Source organism: Branchiostoma belcheri, unplaced genomic scaffold, assembly GCF_001625305.1.
Source record: "Branchiostoma belcheri isolate BF01 breed outbred unplaced genomic scaffold, Haploidv18h27 scaffold10, whole genome shotgun sequence".
Lineage (NCBI taxonomy): Eukaryota > Metazoa > Chordata > Leptocardii > Amphioxiformes > Branchiostomatidae > Branchiostoma > Branchiostoma belcheri.
In genome coordinates this window covers 4,094,448-4,118,583 of record NW_017802380.1, presented here as the reverse complement: position 1 = coordinate 4,118,583, position 24,136 = coordinate 4,094,448, and the positions used below count along the sequence as shown (strand labels likewise).

At 38.3% G+C, this 24,136-nt stretch overlaps 1 protein-coding gene across 14 annotated transcripts in view; it reads right to left on the bottom strand.

The window, feature by feature from the left end:
- LOC109470402 (cyclin-dependent kinase 17-like) overlaps positions 1-24,136 on the bottom strand; it is a 60,959-nt gene that overhangs the window by 5,252 nt on the left and 31,571 nt on the right. For 2 of the 14 annotated variants that reach the window (XM_019769343.1, XM_019769381.1), the window contains 16 exons: positions 22,270-22,335; positions 21,800-21,826; positions 20,663-20,740; positions 19,455-19,541; positions 18,331-18,441; positions 16,682-16,812; positions 8,777-8,902; positions 8,261-8,317; positions 6,251-6,365; positions 5,781-5,875; positions 4,781-4,843; positions 4,247-4,370; positions 3,738-3,798; positions 1,007-1,066; positions 504-707; positions 67-109 (listed from right to left, as the gene is read on the bottom strand). In XM_019769343.1, coding sequence (XP_019624902.1) covers positions 67-109; positions 504-707; positions 1,007-1,066; positions 3,738-3,798; positions 4,247-4,370; positions 4,781-4,843; positions 5,781-5,875; positions 6,251-6,365; positions 8,261-8,317; positions 8,777-8,902; positions 16,682-16,812; positions 18,331-18,441; positions 19,455-19,541; positions 20,663-20,740; positions 21,800-21,826; positions 22,270-22,335 — 1,448 coding nt within the window. The remainder of the gene's footprint in view (positions 1-66; positions 110-503; positions 708-1,006; positions 1,067-3,737; positions 3,799-4,246; positions 4,371-4,780; positions 4,844-5,780; positions 5,876-6,250; positions 6,366-8,260; positions 8,318-8,776; positions 8,903-16,681; positions 16,813-18,330; positions 18,442-19,454; positions 19,542-20,662; positions 20,741-21,799; positions 21,827-22,269; positions 22,336-24,136) is intronic. The other 12 variants (XM_019769372.1, XM_019769408.1, XM_019769423.1 and 9 more) reach the window with 10 other exon arrangements.

The window sequence follows — 24,136 nt, the reverse complement described above, 5'->3', positions numbered from 1 at the left end:
AATGCTAACCCGCTGTTTCTTCTTACCTGGTATAGCAACAGAAAATAAAAAACCCAAAGTACGTACCTGTAGCAGCTTTGATGCCAAGTCTTGGCCATCAGCGTCAAGTCTGCAACAACAAGGAGAAGGGTTGTGGATATGTGCAAGTAATCACAATGACAGACCTGTTAGTATGTCATATGTGGATAGTGTTCAGCTATAAGGACAGGCCGGTTCCTGTGTGTGGATGGTGTTCAGCACCAAGGACAGACCTGTTCCTATGTATGGAGATTGTGTTCAGTACCAAGGAAAGACTGTTACATTGTGTAGATATGTTCGGCACCAAGGACAGACCTGTTCCTATGTATGGAGATTGTGTTCAGTACCAAGGAAAGACCTGTTATGTTGTGTAGATATGTTCAGCACCAAGGACATTTTCTCATTTTCATTTTTACAATCACATAATCTCCACATTTTAATCATCAAACTCATTTAGTGTCAGTCCTGCCCCCCTCCCCACTGACCTTGGTGCAAGGTTGACCAGTGGTTCTGGTTCGTAGTGCGGGAAGTTGTACATGAGGAAGTCTTCATTCGTCATGGCGCCCGGCCACGTCTCCGCCGTGGGCGTGCCCAGCGTCTTGAAGATCAGGTGCAGCTCGTCCTCGACCGTGGACCCAGGGAACAACGGTCGGCCCGCGGACATCTCGTAGAATATACACCCTACACCCCTGGGACGGGAAGGAACATGCACGATTTTAATTCTCTCTTTCATTCATTCATCTGCCAATTCAACAATTTATCCATCTATTTTTCTATCCATCAATCCATCCGTGAATCTGTTAACCAATCCTTTCACCCACCCATCATAATGATCAATTTTCTCACAAAATCTAAATTTTCTCACTATTTTATGTACCTCTCCAGATACTGTAAATCATGGAGTAAATTATTAATATGCAAAATTTGGGTTAATGATCTAAGAGATTTAAGAGATTCAGTTATTGAAATGGTATGAAATTATACGTACCACATGTCGATAGGGGTGGAGTATTCTGTGGAACCTAGCAACACATCTGGAGGTCTATACCTGTGACAGAGGATAAATAGGTCAAAATTTAAAAGCAACAGGAGAGCACAAACCTACATACAGATATCAGTACATTTACATATTTATGTGTGAGTAAATTGTCTACACGTGTATATTGTGTGTGCAAATCAAATTACACCTTTTTGTACCTTGAGTTATTCTATAAAACAAATGGTAAAAATATGGCCTTAGCCAAGGTAGATATGTCCACTAACATGCCAACAGTTTATAGAAAAATTCTGCTCAGAAACTCTGCAGAGATTTTGTACATAGATTAAATTTCTACAGTAAAATATACAACATTACATTTTAAGCCTGGTCATTTATTTCTGACATGTAAGTAGCAACATTTAAGTGTTCAAAAAATTGTAAAAAAAAACAACCTAAGCCTCTTAGATTACTACTGTAGGAATCCTTTTATGTGTTCAGTAATTTCAGACCATTATCTGTATCTTGAGGTTATTAGTTGATATTTATAGCGTGAAGAATCTCTGAAAAGCCTCATATTCATGTAAAGTACCAGTCATCTAAAGCACATTTCCACTTCTTAAAATAAGATCCTAAGTCTTTCTAAGACCAGGATATTGAATTTTCTATCCTTAAATCCTCTTGAGAGGGAGCTACAATCCATCGGCTTAGTCTAAAAAAGACTCCTTCTTGTTGATTGACATTTCTCTCACGTACTCTGTTTTTCCCTAGTCACCTGTGACGACGAGTCAACTTCAATCACTTTCTATGAGCGAGCAGTGAAAATTACGTGCTCAAGTCTTGATGCTAGAAGGATTACATCTCAAAGGGTGGCATAATCCTTGCACTTCTGATGGCAGTGAGTGAGAGATCTGTCACTCAGATACATTATGTATGTTACACGAAATGAATTGTAAATGTACAGCAGTATGCAGTTTCCAAATGGCACACTGTAAATTGTCAAATATTCGTGGTGGTTTGAATTGTTTGCAGTTTTCGTGGTGAGACCTCATCACAATGTAAATATATGCTTTGTCTTACACTGTATTGCTCAGGTTGTATCAACCAAAAACTGTTTAAGGTATACCGTACATTGCAAATGTGTCATTCAGTTAATGAATTTGTATGTACAAATGTATGGTAGACAGGGTGTGGTTTTTCCTACTGTGTGACGCTGTCGTTTCCAGGAATCTTGTTTTGATGAAAAATTATGACTATTCTATCATTTTGACCGACAGAATTGTGTCTAATTTGAAAATGGTGATCTAAATTAGGTCAAAACTGAGAATGGTTTCACTTGCAGTGACAAATGGTTTTACTGTGATGAAGTAAATCTAGAAGTTCAGGTAAAATACTGATTGCAGGGAGCTCAATTTTTGGGGGTGAAAATCTTCCAATTTGTTCAGAGTACATGGATGATTGTTTCAGTCATAAAGGATGATTTCATTGGTACCATAAAAACATAAAACTCTAGCCTCCGTGATTTTCCACAGCACATAACTTCTACACAGATGGCGCCGACAAGTCGTACATGTAAATTTCGAGTGGCCATGATCAAGTTTTCCGATGCTCCATGTTGAAGGATACACTTTGAAGCAGTAAATATAGTTATTCACATCTGAATTACTGACCGGCGCACTTTGTGCTGATTACGTGCATGTCTAATGATTGTGGAGTGGCACGCACCGCTGATGAAGGATAATAGCCCCACATTCAGACCACAAGATTCAATTAGGGTAAAAGGAATGCGCTGCCGCAGGAGGTTTTGCCCATCCATGCACAAGTTTACTTAACATGACGGTATGCCAAGATCAATTAACAGGAAGTCCGATTACCGATTCCCTTCCCTTTTCCAGGTCCTACACAGCAATGTTTCAACCCCCACGCATTTCAAAAGCAGGAATTGGAATTTCGTCCACCAGTGAACAAGAGAATTTCGATTGAATTATCAGCACAGTGCTTGCATCTTTGATGCATTTTGAGTCGTTTTCAAAGCCCAAGGATTCCAAACCGTTTGGTTAAACCTTGACTCTCACTCATCAGCCATTTGAATGCCAGAACTTTGTTTTGGAAACTTTCCCAAACTATTTCTGAATGTGCAAAACAGCTGTGCACAATCTGTCTTGTGCTCTTGTGCTAAGGCCAGGCTAAAAAAGTTCTATAAAGCTTTTATGTTTTGACCTGTGAACCATATGACCCAGGATTTTCTGAGAGGTTATCTTTCCCACAATGCCTAGGGCCTTTTCTGCTTTTTACAACATACCCAGCTGTTTTGCATGGCGTTATGGGACTTTTACGGAGGATATTCATGTGATAAAATGATGTGCCCTACGGCAAAAAACTGACAAGATATTGGGCGGTACGTGTATTACACATCAGATTTCGCAGTTGGAGTTTCAACTTTTCAGAGCCATACATGACAAAAATGGACAGAAGCTGGTTCATGTTTTAAACTGTGCAGTGTGCCAAATGTCTAGAGTTTGGTAATGTCTCAGGGGCTTCTACTTTGACATATTTCCCACTTTTTCAACAGGTTTAGACAAATTAAAATTTATGTGCTTTCAATTTTGACTTTTTGCATGCCCGGTTCAAACTGTGAACTGGCTTATTCTAGTTGCAGTTTTTACAACAGTACAACATTATCTCTTCTCATCTGACTCAACTGAATGAAGAAGAAGCAGTAAAATAAATGTAAAGAACTTACCATAACGTGACAACTTCATTGGAATACGTCTTGGTTGGCACTGATTTGGCTCTAGCCAGACCTGAGGCAAACAAATGGAAGTATGCAATAGAGTCTTGACCTGTATTCTTAGCACTCTGAATTCATTTCCTTTTGCACTGGCTTCATTTCATAGTTTTTTTTTGTGATGTTAAGTCAAAGAATGGCTAGGAAAAGTTAATCTAATGTCCTGATATAGTTAATCTAATTTCCTGCTATAGTCATGTCTGTTACCTCATGATGTGGAAATACAAATACAGAAAATTCTCGGAAGGGATGAGATCCTTGATTTCTTGTTTAGAGTCAGAATACTTAAAAAAATCTTACCGAAGTCTGCTAGCTTGATGTACTTGTAGAAAGAATCTTACCGAAGTCCGCTAGCTTGAGGTACATGTAGAAAGAATCTTACCGAAGTCTGCTAGCTTGAGGTATTTGTAGAAAGAATCTTACCGAAGTCTGCTAGCTTGATGTACTTGTAGAAAGAATCTTACCGAAGTCTGCTAGCTTGAGCTCTCCCTTCTCGTTGATGAGGAGATTCTGTGGCTTCAAGTCTCGGTGCAGGATTCTTCTCCTGTGACAATAATTTAACCCTCGTAGCAACTGGTACAAAAATAACTGTGGGGAAGACACAGATATCCGAGGTTAGATCATCTTTAAGCATGTCAGAACAGCTACACAAAACTAATACCACCCCAACTACAGTTTTTACATGATACCGATAAATTAATTGTTTTGTCCAAGTTTTTTTTTGTTACATGTATGTTGGTATAAATTCAAACATGCAACAACATAAATCCCAGATGTAGCATATTCAACTTTCCCATTTTAACTAATATTTTGTACTTTTTGTACTTAGTTACACATAGCCATTTGTACAGCTACATAACTATGCCTGGAAGTGCGCAACAGCGAAAGAGAGCTCTTCCACACTTGTCAGTGTTCACTTCCATTCACTGACATTTGATACATGGTTGTACTGTTTTATTTAATGTAGTAATAATAGTGATAGAAAGGCTTGTACCAACCTTAACATTTGTCATACTCATTATATTCCCACAGTCATCCATATATTGTTTCAAGTCCTTCTCCTGAAATGGAAATAATAATAAACCATTAAAATTTTACAAAAAAATACAACAACTGTTGACTCTTCTTCAGATGTAAAAGTTATTTTTCACCTACCAGTACACAAATATCTTCTGATAATCCGACTAATGCAAAACCTTCTACTGTAACATTAATATACAAAATTCTTCCTCCCCATTGCTAAAGCGAAGGACTGGTATCCTCCCTTTGATTCCCTGGACCACTGTCATTAAAGCTTTTACCCTTTCAGGGCCCCATGCACCAACGTGACCAAGTAAGGAGACAATTTACTCCGGGCTTTCGACAAACACTGTCTTCACAAATTTGCCACGGTTATGTGGATGCATGAAGCCTTTCATGTAACGTCATCAAGCTTTCTTCTCACGTATAGAAAATTAAAGTACAGCCACTTCAGCTTTTTTTCCTATGAAAGACTGGCTCTGAACCCATGTAATCAGTACTAAACGCAGCAGCACTGCGAGCAGGTACTAATCATTCCATTATGTCTGTGTGTGTTTCCTCAGCTTCAGTCGATAACAAGACCCTTTAATTAAGACTTATATAACCGTCTTCAGACTTGAATTGGATGACTCCAATTTTGGGTGTTGGCTCTACGCACCATGTGCAAGAGGACGAATGTAGCAATTTTTGCATAGGAGTGTCACACAATTTTCATGTAGAACAAAACTGAAGATTAACACAAGAAAACTGTTACTCAAGCAACTGGATTGTAGCATCCACTACTTTTTGTCAGTGACAGTCACTGGCAAAAAGTAGTGGGTGCTACATGTACTTGAAACATATGACAATTTTCGTAATCTATCAAGTTCCTTGAGTAACAGTTTTCTTGTGTACCTCATTACTTGAATGTCTTAAGTAACCTTCATTGATACACGACTGAGGATACACTACAGAAGATGCATTACTGGAGAAACTTACCAAATATTCAAAAACGAGCGTGAGGGACTTCTCCGTATGGATGATGTCATGTAGAGTTACTATGTTGGCGTGCTTCAAGTCTTTCAAAAGGGAGACTGAAAGTAAGAGGGTAACAGGATTAGACACCTTTTAGACAGGATTTTCAAAGATTTAAAAAATTTCACTGCAGAAGTCGTCTCTTTTGATGACGTTCATTGAAATTTTCAAGTGACACAAGCACTTACAACAATGCATAACAATCACTGCAGACAAGAAGTAACAATGACAGCAGTGATGGGTATTGTTGGCTATGGTGGGGTTCCTCAAGGATCCCTTCTTGTACTTCTCTAATAAAAATACTGTTTAGTAGCAATTACGACAATGTTTGTCATTACAGCAGACAACAAGTAACAATGGCACACACACATAACAGTATTAGCTACATTGTAGTGTTGGCAATGGAGGGGATCCTCAAGGATCTATTCTCATACCTTCTCTAATTGCTGTGCACGGTGCACCCTCCTCGTGTTCAAGTCTGATCTCTTTCAAAGCGACTAGGTTGTCTGTTAATTTGCTCTTTCCTTTGAACACAGTTGCATACGTCCCCTAAGTGAACAAAAACATTAAAAAAAACATTATTATTTTATTAGGCATTTCAGTCTATGGAGGATCAATCAGCACTGCTTGAAATTCATCATTCTTGCAAATAATTCTTAGGAGCACAGAAAATTCTTAGGAGCATAAAAAAATAATCTTACATGACATAAGATTAAGTACAATGTCATCAAAACCTACACCCAATTACAGATATATTTTTCTTAAGAAGTAAATGCAAACTGAACTGTCATATAGTATCTGATTAATGAGGCACATTTCTGGGATGCACTTTTCCCCACCACTCAAACAGACTGAATCTATATCATCCATGAAAAAAGATGATTGACTTTTATGGTCTCCTCTTAATTTATAGTTATTTGCAAACATGATTAAAATCCTTGCCACTGCCACAGTAAATCTAATCCGAGCCCAACCACCTTCTGCAAGGTTACAAAATCAGGAGCGTGCGATTCCCTTGAGGCTTTGGTTGGAAGGTTTGACAGGAATTTGGGAATACGAAATCATGTTACAGATGGCGTGAGCTTAATAAGGTTGCTGCTCAAAGGAACTATCGTAATTTTTGTCTTTACCTCCAGGAGGGGGCCCGCTCTGGCTGTCTGGAGAATTTATGCTCTTTTTTGCGGCGTGCTGTTATAACTTTCACTTACAGATAGATGGTTTTCCTAATCAATTCAGTTACTAGAGAGTTGAATATTCAATTTGTACTCCGTGTAGAATAAATCTGAACATAATGAGATCAGGATTTATCATTAAGCCACAAAATTGAGAGGAATATGATAGGAAAGGAGTATTTGCATTGGAGTATTAAAAAAGGGGTAGAACTGAAACTTTGTGAAAGCTGTGCCAGATTCAATATGGGCACAGTCACATGTTGTACAGTCACAAACTGATGTCATTCTTGGGATAGTCTTGTGTTCTAGAAAATTAAATTGCTGTCATAGCCTGCTTGAAAATTGTACAGCATCAAAATGTGCAAGGGCCTAGTACAATGATTGTGACTGAGCCAAAATACTGAGTGGGTTTTCGAGTCTGCTTTAACATTTGCATACCTTTCGTGGAACCCTTTTGAAATGCACACCCAATCCGTAACCCTGAGCCCACATTCGTTATATGGGCATCCCGAGGTGACGATTTAAATCACTAAGATGCATCACTCTGCGACTTGTGCTGGGGTGATAAGTCACCAGAACCCAGCGCGAGTCAAAACCCATTAGCTGAAGCAAGTTCGGAAGCCTTCTTCAGAGATATGTAAATTCTGTCACAATTTTTTATACAGTTGGAATGAAGTCTCTAGGAACTATATAAATTATACAAGTCGTTAAAACTATTTCTTTGGACAAACTTGAAATGTCACACTTCAAACAAAGCATCATGCTTTTTTGATACCTGACTGTGGAGTGAGTTTTTGATGTGGCTGGCCAAAGAAAGTTGGCATCTTCCTCATACAAATTCTACTACATGTGATCTTTATACAGCTATAACTCCCAAGGAACCCATTAACTGATGCAAATCAGAGCCCTGCCTCTTCAATTGTAGACTTGGTGATCTTTAGACAGTTTGAAATCCCTGGGAACCCATTACAGCTAAACTTCTTCTGTGGCCAAACTAGAATCTTTTTTCTCAGCTCAAATAGTGCAATACTGCTTTGATACTTCTCGTTTTTAAACTAACTGGCAGGTTATTCAACAATGAGAAAAGTCTGCTCACTGACAATTTGAAAAGTGAACTCTGCAAAAGTTTAACAATTCTTTTAATAAACCTACAACATTTTGCTGTGACATGCACAAAATCATCATTGAATCCTAAAGCCTTGGTGGTACCATCAGTTTATTGGAATATCAAAATGAAATGTGTCTAGAAATATAATGTTATTATACACTTACCTCACCCAACTTGTCCAACTTTGTATATGACTCCATCTTTCCAAACCCTATTTCATGCTGAAGAGAAACAACAGTTGGGTTATGTGTTGGTGGAATCAAAGTTTTTGCACTTCAATTGTACACCCAAGTCCTCAATAATCTAATTGACATTCCCGTAACTATAATTACGTATTTTAATCATTATTTCATACTTTGGACATTAGTGCAGAAACAAGCGGCACAAGGAGTCTTTTAATTCAACAAGACCTCCAATCTATCAGCCCTTCAGCAGCGCACAGATTTTTAGCAAGTTCTCAAAACACAATGACATCCCATTTTTCCTCCATGAATACTGTTATACAGTTGGATCATAGACTTTGAACATCCGTTTCTCGAGCCTTAAAACTCCATTTGGCACCTCTAACTCTCAGCACCACTCACAAGATACACCAATCAACAACTCTCAAGAGCAGACACCTAAAAACCCCTTCCTAACGTCAACCTGTCTGCTAGTAATAAATCTTGTTGTGTACTTACCAGCGACGCTCTTCTCATTCTTCTGCTCAATCTGCCCTCAGGAAACGGTGGGCTCAGGCTGCGCTTCTCCAGGAAGTTATCAGGGAGGTGGATGTCTGCAGGCAGAGATAGTCTTTTCGTGATATCCTGTCCCGGGGGAGGGAAAGAAAAATAGCCATCAGCAACTTCTGACATAAGAAAATTTGCATTCTCATCAGAGACTCTTCGTTGATATATAGTTAACTGGTTGAATGTATTTTTTCTGATATCCTGTCATGTGGGATGAAAAACAAAAATGGTCAGCAACTTATGTCATTGTTTAAACTGTCATAGAAGTGTCATAAACTTTAAGTATGCATTCTTAGAGAGTCTTCATTTATTGGTCATGGTTAATAGGTAGTCTTTTTGTGATATCAAGTCATGTGGAAAGAAAAAGAAAAAGTCAGCAACTTCTGTTATCTAGTATATTGGTGAGTTTTCCTGATTTACCCAGCAGGTTTTTTTTTTCTGTTCAATAAAAAAAATTCGGACATACAAATTTAAAATAGAAACAGCCTTTTCATACATAAATCAATGAACCAAGACCCTTTCCGTGTGATATCCTATCACACAACGACACACTAAATTGGAAACAACTATCAGTGAAATACCTTAAGTCTTTCATATGCCATGCATGGCTGGACACTATAACTTCTATACGTCATAAGCTTACAAACCGTAACAGTTACTTTGCAACAATCTTGCAAAGAACATTCTAGAAGTAAGAATGTTGTCAGCCTTCATATACCATGCACAGTGGGAGACTCTTTCATTCATAATCAACCAACTGAAACCGTCTACATGTCCAATCCTTCAAACTAAACCTAAGTCTGCTCTACTCATACAAATGTACATGTTCATCACACAGGACAGCTCACTTCTTTATCTAGAAGACACTGTCTACCAACCTTGCGTGGTGCCAATGGAAACTAAAACAACTTCTGCATAGCCCATAATATCAGCTTTACAGAAGTCTGAGTACCGATTATTTCTTTAAAACCTGGCTAACAGGACTTTTCATATACATATACATGTACGAGTAAAGCATTATAGCCTTAAGCTACTTTTTCCACAGAAATGTCCTACAACAGAGATAACAACAGAGTAACAAATGACAACCTTAAGTCACTCAGTTCATTAACGTCCATTTTAAAAAGAATCTGCCACAAATCTACCATTTATGCCTCATAAAAACTGTCATTAATGCCACATTACTGTTTAAAATTGTACAACATCGATACCTTGATCATAGTTTACACATTACTCTTGTATTGGTGCTCGTAATTTCTGTTTGAAGAAATCTTAGAGTCTACATACATATGATGAATGCCTATGGTTTCTATAAGGCCCTAGGTTTGACCATACACAACAGTTTTATGGTAACCCTTACAATGGAAAACTGCCAACTAACTGGCCCCCTGGCAAAAATCTGATATGGTGCAGTAGCACTATCTGACACCACCTTTTGGCACTGTACCAAAAGACTTTCTCCTTTCCAAATTTATCACTTGTGTCTTTTGAAAACCTCCCGGTACAACTTTTCTGGGGATCGTGCCAGGAAACTCAGTACAGCCGAGGGAAAATCAATGATACTATTGTGTCGGAAAGTCTTACAGTCGCTTTCTTGATTTGGCTTAACTGCAATGGAACATTTTGACAATTATCCTGTATATGCTGTAATCCTTTATTGAAGCAAAGCCTTATAGATGAGGCTTGTTTCTTGCATGCTGACAATTTCAGTTATATAATTTCACTGTTTGATACCATGATATATCTGTGCTGTCAGAAATTATCTACTAGTATATTCAAAAGTGTGTCTTTCACCTCTTCCAAAAGCAATGTAAGAGAATGACATTCAAATGGTTAATCAAGGATGTAGCTGTTATATAATTACCCAATTAAACTTAATAGTTACTGTCTTTTTTTAAACAGGGTTTAACATTTTGACTTAATTCTGATCCTTTTCATATTAGCCATGCCAATTTTGTCTGTCTTTTGTGGTCTGTGATTAGGGAATTTCCCCTCCCTGCTGTCACTCAACTATATGAGCATAATATATATTTTAGCAAACACCAAAAAGCCACAATTTTATCAATTTTTCCAATAAGATTCTATGAAAATTAATGACGCTCCAGGTAAAACCTCCATTTTCCTAAAAAATATTATCTAATGCTCTGATCCACTATCACTCTCAGAGGCCAAAGACCTTGAATTGTTCTTAACTAACCCCAAAAATTCCTCCCACACGTCGCCAAAAACAAAATGAAGAGGATTTATAGTATTTCATCATGCAGAGAAGCGTAGCAACACTAACAGACACATAAAAAAGCTATCTGATCCAGACAATTCCACTGAGCTTACACTCTGATACAATCTCATCTTACCTTCTGTGTGATTCATTACAATTGTGTCACCAATATATACAGGGCCAACAGAGTCATTATTTAAGTTTACCTATCTCGAACAGATCTCGCGAAATGCAGCTTTTGGTACACCTGTTTTAAATTAAAACTGTGACAGTCTTTCTGCAGAGATTAATGGACAGATTTTGTGACGTGACAAAGTAGTGCAGAAGAATATAGCCTTGTTGAATGTTGAATGCAGATCTGATATATAGTATAGCTACATGTATGCCTTCTACACATACAGCAGACATGTTTAATATGACTACTTGTACATAAAATGCAGCATTGCAATTCTCAGTGTGATTTTTTACAGTTTCAAGACTTAATTTTGCAGTAGAAAGGGAACGGAGTCACTTCTTTCTAAACGATACAGCAGCACATGTCATGCGAGAATAATGCCTGTGGCTCTCACCACAAACATAAAACTAAGACAAATATTTCACGGCTGGCAGTGCTCGGAATTCTCCTTGAGCCCCAAGGGTCAGAAACATGAGGCATAAAACAGGCGGAACTGAAGCGTGAGAGTCTGCAGAGCCTGTCAATTTGTGATAAAATTAGGTCTTAATAGCAGTGATTACCCAGGTTTCAGTTATGAAACTTAACAAACAAGAAATCAGAGGTTTCACACCTCTGGGAAATATCAATTTCTTGTTTTATTCATTATAAATTGTGAATTCTAATTGTGAATTTCTCTGTTTACGTCTAGTGTGAATTTACATCCGGGGAACAGACTCCCAGCCAACTTCCTTTTGAGTGGCTTCTGGTACCTGACTTCCTGTGTCTGACCTTTAAAATTGGTGTCCCCAAAAGAGTGAATTTGGGTGGCCTTGGTCTTAAACGATATCCTAAAAACATAAATGCCCTTTTCCTTCCATGTAGTGACCTTACCAGTAAAATATCTGACTTCATTTCCAGAAAGAAAATCCTCCATTTCGATAATCTGGCTCTTCCCTCAAAGGATAATGGTTTCCAAATGGTACAACCCTGAGGGGCTAAGAGGTGTTGGATGTTTCTGTTGATAGGATGAGATTTGGGAAGGCACTCAGGATTTGTGGCGCCAGACGCAGACATCCATTTTTTTCCGTGGCATTTTACCTTGCCCTTGACTTCTCCTTTATGGCTTATAGTTAACTTCAAAAGCAAAAATTGTGACAGTGTAGAAATTTGACAGCAGACTTTTATCGACATGTATGTGTGGATGGCATTCAGCACCAAGGAAAGATCTGTTCCTATGTGTGGTGGCTAGTGTTTAGCACCAAGGAAAGACCTGCTTCTATGTATAAATATTAAATAGGGTTCAGTACCAAGGACAGACCTATTCCTATATGTGGATGGTGTTCAGCACCAATGACAGACCTGTTCCTATTTGTGGATAGTGTTTAGACCAAAAAAATACAAAAATTATGGCTCTAAAACTTCTAGAAAATTACTCCACAATCTGTACATTTTGAAGAAACAAATAACTACCTCTTACATTTTCCCTTACATCCTCCTAATATACAAAAAAAAATGTTATAATCACACCAATTCTTAATGACTAAACTACAACGGCAGAGAAACACACTGTAGATAAAGTATGGAGCCTAGATCCCATTTTCTGATATATTCCACCCTTCATAAAACAGTGACATTTCTCCATCAGACAAGTCGATCCCTCATAATGCACCTTCTCACCCTGGAGCCACGTTCCAATGTTTTACAATCAGCGGGTCAAATTGCTCCTGCTACCACCTGTTTTTTCCTGAAATTGACGCCATCAGTCACGAGAGAAAACCGGCGGGCACGTTTTACGTTTCCCCTGCTTAGCGTTGAGCCGGTCGTAATTCTGTCATACCTTGGGGAAATGCGAGAAGTGAGGCATGCATTAAAACTGCTCGTAAATTACTTGGAGGTACTATAGTTCTAATTATGTATGGGTTCAACAAGCCTACTGAACCTTACTTCACTGTGCTGAACTTTCCTTTTGAAAATTCTGTACTCTTGCATACTCTATCTATCGGTAGCTTTTTCAAAACATTTGCCTCCATATGTATATATATCCTTAACATAAAAATAAATGCTTCAAAATTTTAATCTGAGCATCTTATGTCCTGAGAGCCACAACATTTGGAGGAGGACATTTTACATTTTGCATCTAGTTGACATTTTTAGCAGAGGACCTTTCACTAGTGCACTGCTTATGAAGATCGGTGGCCTGGATGGGCAACTATGTCACTTTCCATCCATTATGCACCATTTCTGGAGGGCTGGAGCACCTCGGCGGCCACTAGAGGTCTCTGCGAGGGCTTTTAACCATGTTAGCTGCCGTCTTGTATGCAATTATGGCTAGATGCATGTGTACACTCCACTCTATAATGCCAAACATCACATGAAGGTACGTAAGTACATGTACATGTAGGCTTTTAGTGTTAGATATTTCTATAATCCATCTGGTAATGTTATCTGTCATCAATCTGCTAAAAATCCTATTAAACAAGACTGCCAGCCTGCCACATTACAAAAAAATATGAATCTGAAGAGATGTACTAATGCAGCATCAGTAATCCCTAAGGATATATATACACTTAAGATTGCCAGCTGTTCAAGACATTTTCAAGAAGGCCTAACACTCGGTTGCTTAGAAAATGGGAGTACTCCTTTCATATATTTCTATTACCATTCTGTACTATATTTACATGTACGATGTAAATCACAGTCCAGAAAATGATGTATCATACAGAATCAGGTGAGAAACATTCAGGCAGACACCACAATTTCCCTGCACAGTAATGCCGTTATTTTGGTTCGTTGCTATCCAGCAATGTTATCATTACAACACTATACATGCTAAGTTGCAAACCAATGCTATCACTTCAAAGAAAACAGGGATATCTGACAGACTGAATTTATTTCGGAAAACACTTTTATCCTAGTCTATTTCCACCCTGCTCCTAGACCCAAAAATCCTGACCAAATCCCTTCAGCATATAGAAAAAACTCTTTGAGGATCCTGAATGAAAGTTTGATGGATTCTGCCCTATCTACAATAAATGAAATTGGATTATTGAAGGGTTTGGCGGCTAATTCCTTGCCTAATTCCTTCCTTTCAGATCGCCATGTCTTGAGGAGATGGACACAAAGCTGATTATTGATCAGGGGCGTGGGGTGTACCAATCACTCCATCTCTAGTCCATTATCCAAGGTTCCCTGCTTTGCAAAGGAATCAACGGGCCGAAAGGTGGAACAATCAGGTGGGAAATTACATCGACCAGCTTTTAAGGATGGCATGTTTCTAAATCTGAGAGAAAAATTAAACTTGACTAGAATTATTGAGGAAGTAATTTTTTGGATTCAAAGGGAAAACATCTTGTCAAACTTTCCCTGATATCAGCGTCACATGTGTACCTGGTAGCTCAACATTTGGTGACATCATAATTTCCTGTGCACATCTTGTGACAGGACTTTATGAATGCTAATTTGCTGGAGAAGAGTGCAAATCTCAAAAAAAAAAAAAATCATTTTTCTCAATTTTGAATCTTTTTATTTTCAATTGTAGGCAAACTACCTCATCATACAGAAATAATCAAACAGGAGTAATATACACACTGATTGTCTGCACTGGTCCTGAAATAAAAAATGAATAAACAATGCTGGGAGCAATTACTTTCAAATCAAAACAGTTTCCAGTATCTGGTCCATTCTCTTACCCTCGCCACATGTCGTGACATCATCAGCCTGCACTGGCCGAACATTTCAAGGTGATCTTGGATAAGCGGATGGACTGATTTCCGCCCCGATCAAAATCTGGACAAAAGCCACTATCATGTAACAGGCTCCCAAGCCTGATTGCATCTTTGTGGGGTACAAATTGCAGATATATTTAGATAGGCCACGCAAAGGGTGGTCATCCTTTTAGCACATAGTCTATGGTGTTACAGTCTAAGAAAAAAAGTTTTGCAGTTTCCAGACAAACCCTACAGGAAAAACCCACCAAGCCTAGCCTTCTTTCAAAGGCAACTGCTGAATAGGCAATAAAATCTATGATAGAAAAAAAGGACCTGGGGTCCTGCCAAGTGCTACATGTGTGTCAACTGCCTTGGGCAGAAAGAACTAAACAAAAGCAAGCATGGTATAATTCCCACCACTTGCAACCAACAATTCTTGGAAAGGCACATCTGAAATTCTTGGAAAGACTTGGAGATGCATTTTGAAATTCTCTGCAATGCTCAATAACAGGCTTTGCCATAACTCTGAAGAAAGCTGTTCTACTTTTAAATTACCTACAACTGTCTCACAGTGTATGTATGTATCTTGCAGCCCCCGTCTCAAAGCACACGGCAATTTATTCTTCTAAGACCAGTAAGAGGCTTTGTACAAGGAATTTGTAATCTTTTCCAGGAAAAAGCAATGCTGCATTCTTCTTCAAGCTGCTTAATAGTCTGCATACAGCCTTTTCTGCTAGACCCATCTGGCATTTGATCCAGGATTCCTTAACAGCATTAATAGCTGTTTTAATTTCATCCGTCTTGGTCTTTTATGTCTATACAAAGAAATAAGTGTTCCTTAAAAAGTGCCTCAAGGCTACAGATAGAATCCTTCCTGAGATCATCTTTCCTTTGATCTAAGATTTCTTCCCTGGAAGAAAAGACATCAAAACCAACACATCTAAAAGCAATTTCACACAACAAAATACCTTGTAAGATATTCAAAATTGCCTTAAGGGTAAAAATTACATTGAACAAACACTGTTAATCATGAAACTGTTAATCATGTAAAATAGGTACTACAACATGAAAATACAGTAGACTTCAGAGGGTATTTCAGTAATGAGGCTTAAGCCTACATAAACCTTGTTAAGTTTGTGATAACAAGAAATATGAAATATTCACTCTTTCTTCTACTTAAAAAAAATAGCAAATAGAAAAACATGACATGTTATATATAATCTATCTATGTTATCAATATATATCTGTTATAGTTGTTTTCATGGAAAGATTACAAGGAAAAATAATGTGGAAGATGAAAGGGCCAGGAAACAACAAGAGTAATGGTTGGATGGCATTTCAGCACCTTACCTGAAATCCTCCGGGTGAAACAAACATTACATGAAAAGGAAATAAGGTCACCTGTTGCTAACATCAAAGACAACTAAGTTGCTGACTTTGACTTAATTTTTTCACTTCTACACCATTTCTTTGAAGAAACAACATGAGCAATATTTGGATGGCATTTCAGTACCTTGGTTAAGATTCTTGATGATACAAATCTTCAATGACAGAAATGAAATCACCTGTTGCTAATTAAGTCAACCAAGGAAACTAAAATGCTGCAGCTTTCTTTTCATATTTAGAGGATAAGTTTTCTCTGAAAATTTTTCTGTACAAAATCATTTTCAAAGACAAGTTACACGAAGATTGCCTATACATGTACACATACATTAATGGGTGGCACCCAATGTACATGAAGTGTTATGCTAGACATAAGGAAGACTGGTTCTCCCTACCTCACTCAATCTCCTCTGCAGCGGGTACTTGTGTCTCAACTTGACGGGCGAGTGCACATCGTCGTTTGACGTCCCCGACGTCTGGTCGCTCTCTCCGTCCGACCCCAGCCGCGCATTCTCGTGCACGATACCTAGAGAGAGCGAGGCAGACATGTTGTTTCTCATATCAGTCAGTCAGAGCGGGGAGAGAACAGCCCAATTAGCTCCTGGGTAAAATTACCCTAGCAACCCCTGCCGACGATGCAGAGTGGGAGCAACACACACATTTTCCCCCCGGAAAATTACGCACTCGCGGCAGGGTGGCAACGCTGAAAAGGCACGATCTATTTTTCCTGAGATGAAAGACTGGGGATGGCTACGATCCATCATTGGACGGGAATAATGAGATGCGTTCATTATGTTCAGGAAGTCTCTCGCTGGAGAGTGACGGCGGGGGACCGCAGCACTGGGTCAATTAGACAGACACGTGTCTAGACACGTCACCTGTAGTCATGCTGAAGCCCCACTGCCATCCTCTCCTGTTTCCAGTAATGCAACGTTATTCACTCGCTCTGTGCGAACTATTAATTTGTAGTGGATAAAAGGCAGCCTACGAGAAATGTGGGTACAGGCCATCTGCATTTTTCACTTTTGAGCAGACGTCACAGCGGTATAACAGAGGAGGTTTTTGGGGCATATTTGCAAAGCTCTTATCCAGGTTATTTTGTAACCTCTTGGAATAATAAATTGTGTGCACTAAAACCTTTATCAAGAGATACGTGTAATGTAGAATAGGATGGAGCAGTCCGTATTATTAGATTTATTGCCAAACATGACCAAATTTGGCGGGAATTTATTAGAACATCATGAAAAACTGCTGTTTCTGGAGACATTACAGTACTCTCAACTGTTGGTGAAACTAGACTGCTCTTCAGAGGTTGTAGTATTTCAATACTTACTCTGTTTGATTTTAATTACAGAATAAAATCTCATACATGTATACACTGTCAACGTGTTTCAAATGGAAAAATACAATACGCTATTATATATAATAGTAAATAGTTAGGTTGTCTAGTCAAGTATGATATAAGAAATATATTAAGGTAAACTACACAGGATAGAAATCCTGCTACTTTGAAAGATCACCATAATTTCAAAATAAAGGTAACAAACACCGTGCAAAGAATAATAAACCATCAGGGCATGCACCGAGAACAGGCTAATCTAGAACATATCTCTGTACTGTAGGGAATAGGCATTAGTTTGGATTTAGAAACCAAAGATCAAAATCTCTACTATGTAACGTTATCTTCCGAAGTATACAGACGGCTCAAACTATATGGGGAGCCGTAACCTAGCGATGATGCAAACGAACTAAATCAACCAAAAATACTGGTAAAATAGGTCATCTCATACATTTCCCATGCAGGTTATATAATTAGATAACGCATGATCATATAACGTTCTCTTGCATTTGTCCAAACAAGAGCAGTTGTGGAACATGCAGATGAACCAAACGAGATGGTAGCAGTTGTGTCGATGTGTGCAAAAGGCGAATCATGACAAAAAAGGTGAAACATGCATGGAACGAACAGGGATTAAAGAAGGAAAATGGGGTTAAAAAGCAACGAGGAATAACCACACAGCACAAAGAGAGGAGAGGACGTTACATAGTCTGGAAGAACTGTGAAATTCCGCTGTCTTCATCCGTCCCTTACTGAGCCTCCTCCACAAGGGTAGGTTGAAGTTGCTATCGATGGTGGGGATTGGGAAAAGCTTGTCTGTGAAGAGAGAAGGAAGCAGGCACGGTTGTAGAGCCCCGAAGGAGGACGCAGCGCGGAGTTATCTAGATTTCCATCCGTCGGACGTCCCCAGGCTTGACGTGTCAAGGCGTTTTAGTATCGACCAGGTCCGACTTGCGCGAAAATTCACGCCACACCTCAAAATGAACTGTTTTAACTCACAATTTCATTTAAAAAATGCTAATATGATACAACAAGGAAGTTTAAGGTAAAATTTTGTAGGTGAAACAACAAATCTACTATGGATTGAAAAAACTTAAAATTCTAAAATTTTGCAGCTTTCTCTGACTGCGTGTACTTATGCATGGGATTATGACCAAGTCAGCATTTTGGAAGAAAAGTGGCTGTTTTAAAACCATAAATCTTCCTAGACATAAAGTAAAACAAATACGATTTGGATACTTGAATATTTTGAAGCCTGAATGTTTTTTGAAACACATCCACTGACTGCGTGTTTAAATGGAAAGCAGCCTGAACCTGGGAACGTCCTAGTTTACATGATATATGTCTATCCCCTACAGACAGGAAGTGGTACCAGGGACAACTCGGCCAGCAATCCTGTCTCCCTTGACAACACATGCACAATGTAATTACTAACGAAAACCCGCAGACGCAACCAAAACGTAAGACTCCACCCTGAATACTACATGTAATAATGTATGCCAAATGATTTATGCCAAATTCTAAATTATACACATTGTGATACAGTATATAGGATGTATCTGAATGTAAATCGAGAGCCGTCAAAGAATAAAATGACACGCCATGCAATGAGACATCTGTAATATGTCTTGTTTCATGCATATTTAATGGTAAGATTACATGGCAAACTATTCCTGAATATTCCCTTTCAACTGTCTCAATAATTGCAAAAATTGGTTAACCAACAACTGCATGCACAAATTATAATCTGAACATAACACTGTAAGAATTTTAGTGCATGCCATATATGCTCGGTGATCAGTTGGAAATTGCCAAATAGTTAAGCAAACCTGAAGCCTTAGTACCTTCGTCGAAGAATGAATCGGATTCACTTTTGCGCATCCTCCGACCTTTATCTAGCGTTCTAAATGAGGCGCCTGTGGAAATACATGTATGCCACATGAGAGCAGTAGGCTTAAGATGGTCCGCAAGGTATGGACAGACGTCTTAAGTGGCTTCCAAGACAGTACCTTGTGTCCAGGGTGGCATCGTCATCTTGGCTTTCCCTGGCTGGGAGCCAGTGAAACGAAAATCAAGCAGGGCCCCTAAACCGTTGTCTGACACATGACGTGCATTTTCAAACATTCATTACAACATCTCTGCTGCTGAATCAGCCAATGGGAAACCGTCCTCCGTTTCCGTGCCTTAGTTCTCTCCGTGACGGCTCTGTTTATTGAGGGGCTGTGATGTGGTGATTGATCATCGATGTGTCCTTCTGTCAATTTTCCGAATCATTCTGCAAGGTCTGGCCGGAAAGTGATTGTGCACATTTGCAAGACAGCAGAGGTCAAAAGGACGACCTTGCATCTCATTTACCCTGGCTCTCAGTGGGTGGGGTCGATTACACCCCGGAGATGCAACAAGCTAGCTACTGTAGGGCTCATGCGACTTGAATATTGGGAACCAAACGATCACCATACGATATCTCTTGAATTGACTATTGTAAGATAGTAGTACCTGCCACCTGATAAAAATACATCTCTAATTTGTGGACTCAATAAAATGAAACATAAATTAATAAAGATGCCATGGAATGTTCTGCATAACAAGACAATGGACAAATGTCTGAGCATAAAATTTGGTTACACTCAGTTTTCAAAGAATTTTCTCTTCTTGAATGACAATTAACTTTGACTTAATTTCTAAATCTACAAAACCTGTAGCTTGTTTCTTTATGACATTAACTGAAGTCCAGTAATTATAAGTCATTGCATTACACATACATTTACCAGTATTCAGGTATAAATTTCTGCATGTAGAACTGATGCATAGCAGCAAAAGCAGGCAACTTCAATCAAATTTGCACAAACCTTGCCACCTTTACCATTACCACTAATACCAGTACCAGAAATCTAATACTTATCAATAAAAAGATGTCTTACATATGCATGATTGAGTACATACTACATTTAAACACCGAAATCACCTTCACCAAAGTGCATATGCCATGCAAATTAGCCAAGGCCATGCAGAGCATTGTGGGTAGGGAAACACATACCATCGTTAAGGAAAAAGTCGGGTTCAGTTTTGCTTTTCCTGGCGAGTGATGGCATAGTGCGGTAATGTTGCTTCCCACCTAGAGAGGGTTAGACACACAAATAAACAACACTCAGAGGGGAGAGAAACACAACATGCAGCCCATAATGTAAGTAGATCTCTTGTCCCTGCCCTCTGATTGGTTGGTGTGCAGCATGCTGATTGGTGTTTATTGCATGATTGACAGGTGAGACATACTATCTGTAGATTTGTTGAGGTTTGATACAATTCAACAATCAAACAGAAAATAGGATGGAAGTTACTATAGTAACTTACAATGAGATGCTTAGGTCTGACAACTATCGTGTGACTTTAAATTTTCATTAACCAATCAGATAACTTGTTTCAAATCACGTTTTTTTCTACAACCAATCAGAAGTCATCAGACACAATCCTGATTACATTATCAACTACTATACTGATAGTACCCCAGAGTTTTGGCATTGATAGTAGAGGCTCGAAAGGAATTAGGAAAGAAGCAGAAATCTTCAAAAGCATGGAAAGATTTTGGCAAAAAGAAAAAAAAATTGATGAAGAAGCAAAATACCGGCACATGGAATGGATTGCACAAGACAAGTGACAGTAATTTTGCATACATACATGTACATACACAGACAAACATGCCACTGGATAGCATGTGCCATATATATGCCAAATCTGGTATAACAATTCATCACAATTTGAATAGAAGTCAAGAATTTTTTTTTCTATCCAAGTGCAAAGCACTAACAGCAGTGTTGTTGTTCGTGCATCTAAATTTGAAGCAAGGATGTGAAAAATAAAAGCTGAGAGATTTGAAGCTATAAGATATTGAAAGTAAAATTTATGTTAACCAGTGTAGCATACATGTAAATGCAGCGCAGCCAATGTGGGAGTTACCTGCAAAATTTCAATGGAATACTTCTGGCCAAGCCCCAAAACAAATCGTTGTCTATTCACAGGTACGTCACCAAAATTAGACCATTTTTTGAGCTTGTGAACATGCAGTTTTTTTTTTTTCAACTCAAATTTCTTTGCCATTTTGTCAGCTTAAGCCATGTCGAGTGTATAACGGCACTGGCGACGGGAAAAAAAGAATGAGGCCGGGGGGTTGACTTACGTATGAAGTGCTTACTGATTTTTTGATCTACACACAAACAAAAGGAAAAGAGAGAAAACAGCATGTTATAATAATATAGCAGAATGTACTACATTCTACAGGACGATCTAAAATCCTACGATAATTAGAATAAATTAGCAGTTACTTGTAGGTTTGACATGCCTGCTAAACCAATTTAATAATGTCCCAATATGATAAAAGGTACTAAAGAATTTTGTCCTAACAACACATTATTGTATGATAATACAGCAAATATCGATATGAAATTATTTTCCCTACATGTGGCTGGCTGAATAATAACACATGCTCACACAAAAATCAACAATTTCTGAAAACTCAAATCATGTCTTGTCTTGCACAATCACAGCACATTTCTTCTTTTAAACGAAATCCAGAAAATAAGGGTAAAACAGAACAGGTCTTGCTCTTGCAAACCTGTAAAGAGACACTCAAAGAAAGAGAAGGCGTACCTCCTTCAAAGAAGGACACCATTCTACTTATGTTGGGTCCTAGCTGGTGCTTTTTACTGAGCGACCCTAAAAGGGGAAAGTCATAGGACAGGTGTAAGAGACAAGACAGTCAGATGAACAGGGAAGCAACTGAAATGACAAAAAAAAAATTAGCCACACATAAATCTGCCAACATCTTGCAAAACATTTACTGAAGTTACTGTTACAGTTTGTTTCTGAATAGCCTGGAATCCAGCGGTAACAAGGCTGGGCAGAAGTAGATTGGAGCATGACCTGGTATATCAGTCACGGCTGGATTCCAGGCTAGTTTCTGAAGCATTTTAGATAACTGCAATAATGGCACTGAAGAAAAGGACATGGTTTTTAAAAGTACTGAAGTTGGTTTTGCTCAAATGACTCATTTTGCATGGCAATGTCAAGCTTTTGTATGATGAGGCGGACGTTTTTGGACATTTTTATGATGTATTCATGGCACTTTTTATGGCTTCTTTTTCCAAAGCAAGGGTGGTCCCAAGTAGTACTCGTCTTTGAATTTGTTGGCAGCTTTTTCTGTGTAGAAAATGCATTTCAACTGAAAAAAATAAAAGATAGCAACAGATATGGAAAGCAATGCACGGATGCATGAATGTCATGAGTGTTGTAATGTGATCACAATAACAGTGTATATACAGCATGTTCATATATACCCATATACACAAAGCTAGCTTATCATTTGCAACTGTACAGCATACATCCATCAATTTTCATTCGACTTCCATATACAGCAAGACTAAACTTAAAACAACACATTCTTACTGCAAATATAACAATAGTAGAAAGGCTGCTTCAAATTTTAGATTTTTCTTTTTTTGGCACTTAAAAAATTTAGTTACACAATGGATACAAACAATTACTATTTTAGGCACATTGTGAATGTTATTCACAGTCAAAATGTTCCAGAAACAGTAGATTTTGATAGCTATTTTCCTAGAGCTCATTTTCATACAAAATGTACTTGAAGCTCCGTTCATATGCATTTACTTGTAGATTATTACAAATCATAAATAGGATGACAGTGTCAGTGACACTCCTGACACTGTCAAATTCTTGTCAGACATACATTGCGGCGACAGCTATTTGATGTTAATAATAGAAGATAATGACAAAACATGGGTGGTAGGAAAACGTGACTCAAGCATAACAACTCAGCGAATGATATTACACTGGAGCACACAAATAGTTGCCGTTCACTCTATCATCCAAGGTGATCGGGAAAATGACACATAATGACATGTTGATGAAAGAAGCAGAGCTTTCTGTGATTGGACGTTACAGAGTGATTGACAGTCTTTCGGTACAACATCAAATGATGATGACAAATTGTCATAACAAGTGTTTCTGATAAGAACAAGTCAAAATTTGATAAACCTTAAAAATCTGCCATACCACAAGACGAAGCAATTTAATGTACAGCACATTAAAGATAACAACAATCATCCATAAGCCTGTCATTTGTTCAGAAATAGACACACAAATTTATAATTCGGTTTTGACTTTATAACATAAAGCCTGTAGGGAGTTATAAATATTCCCATTCATCCAAAAATAGTTATGCGAGCTGTATTTTATGCCCATGTAATTTGCAATCCATCAGAAGTATTATATACATGACAGGTTTTCATTTGCACATGGATGCATTCAGCCATTCTTTTGATAAAATCATTCATACAATGCCATATTGCCTTAACTCAACATCTGTGAAAAACTGTCATACCTTGAAAAGAACTAAAAAGTCTGAATATTTTTAAGGACTGGAAGTTGCTCATTTCATATAAAATTCACAACTGAATTGCTTGGTGGAAGATCACTCGCACAACCGTCGTAGACC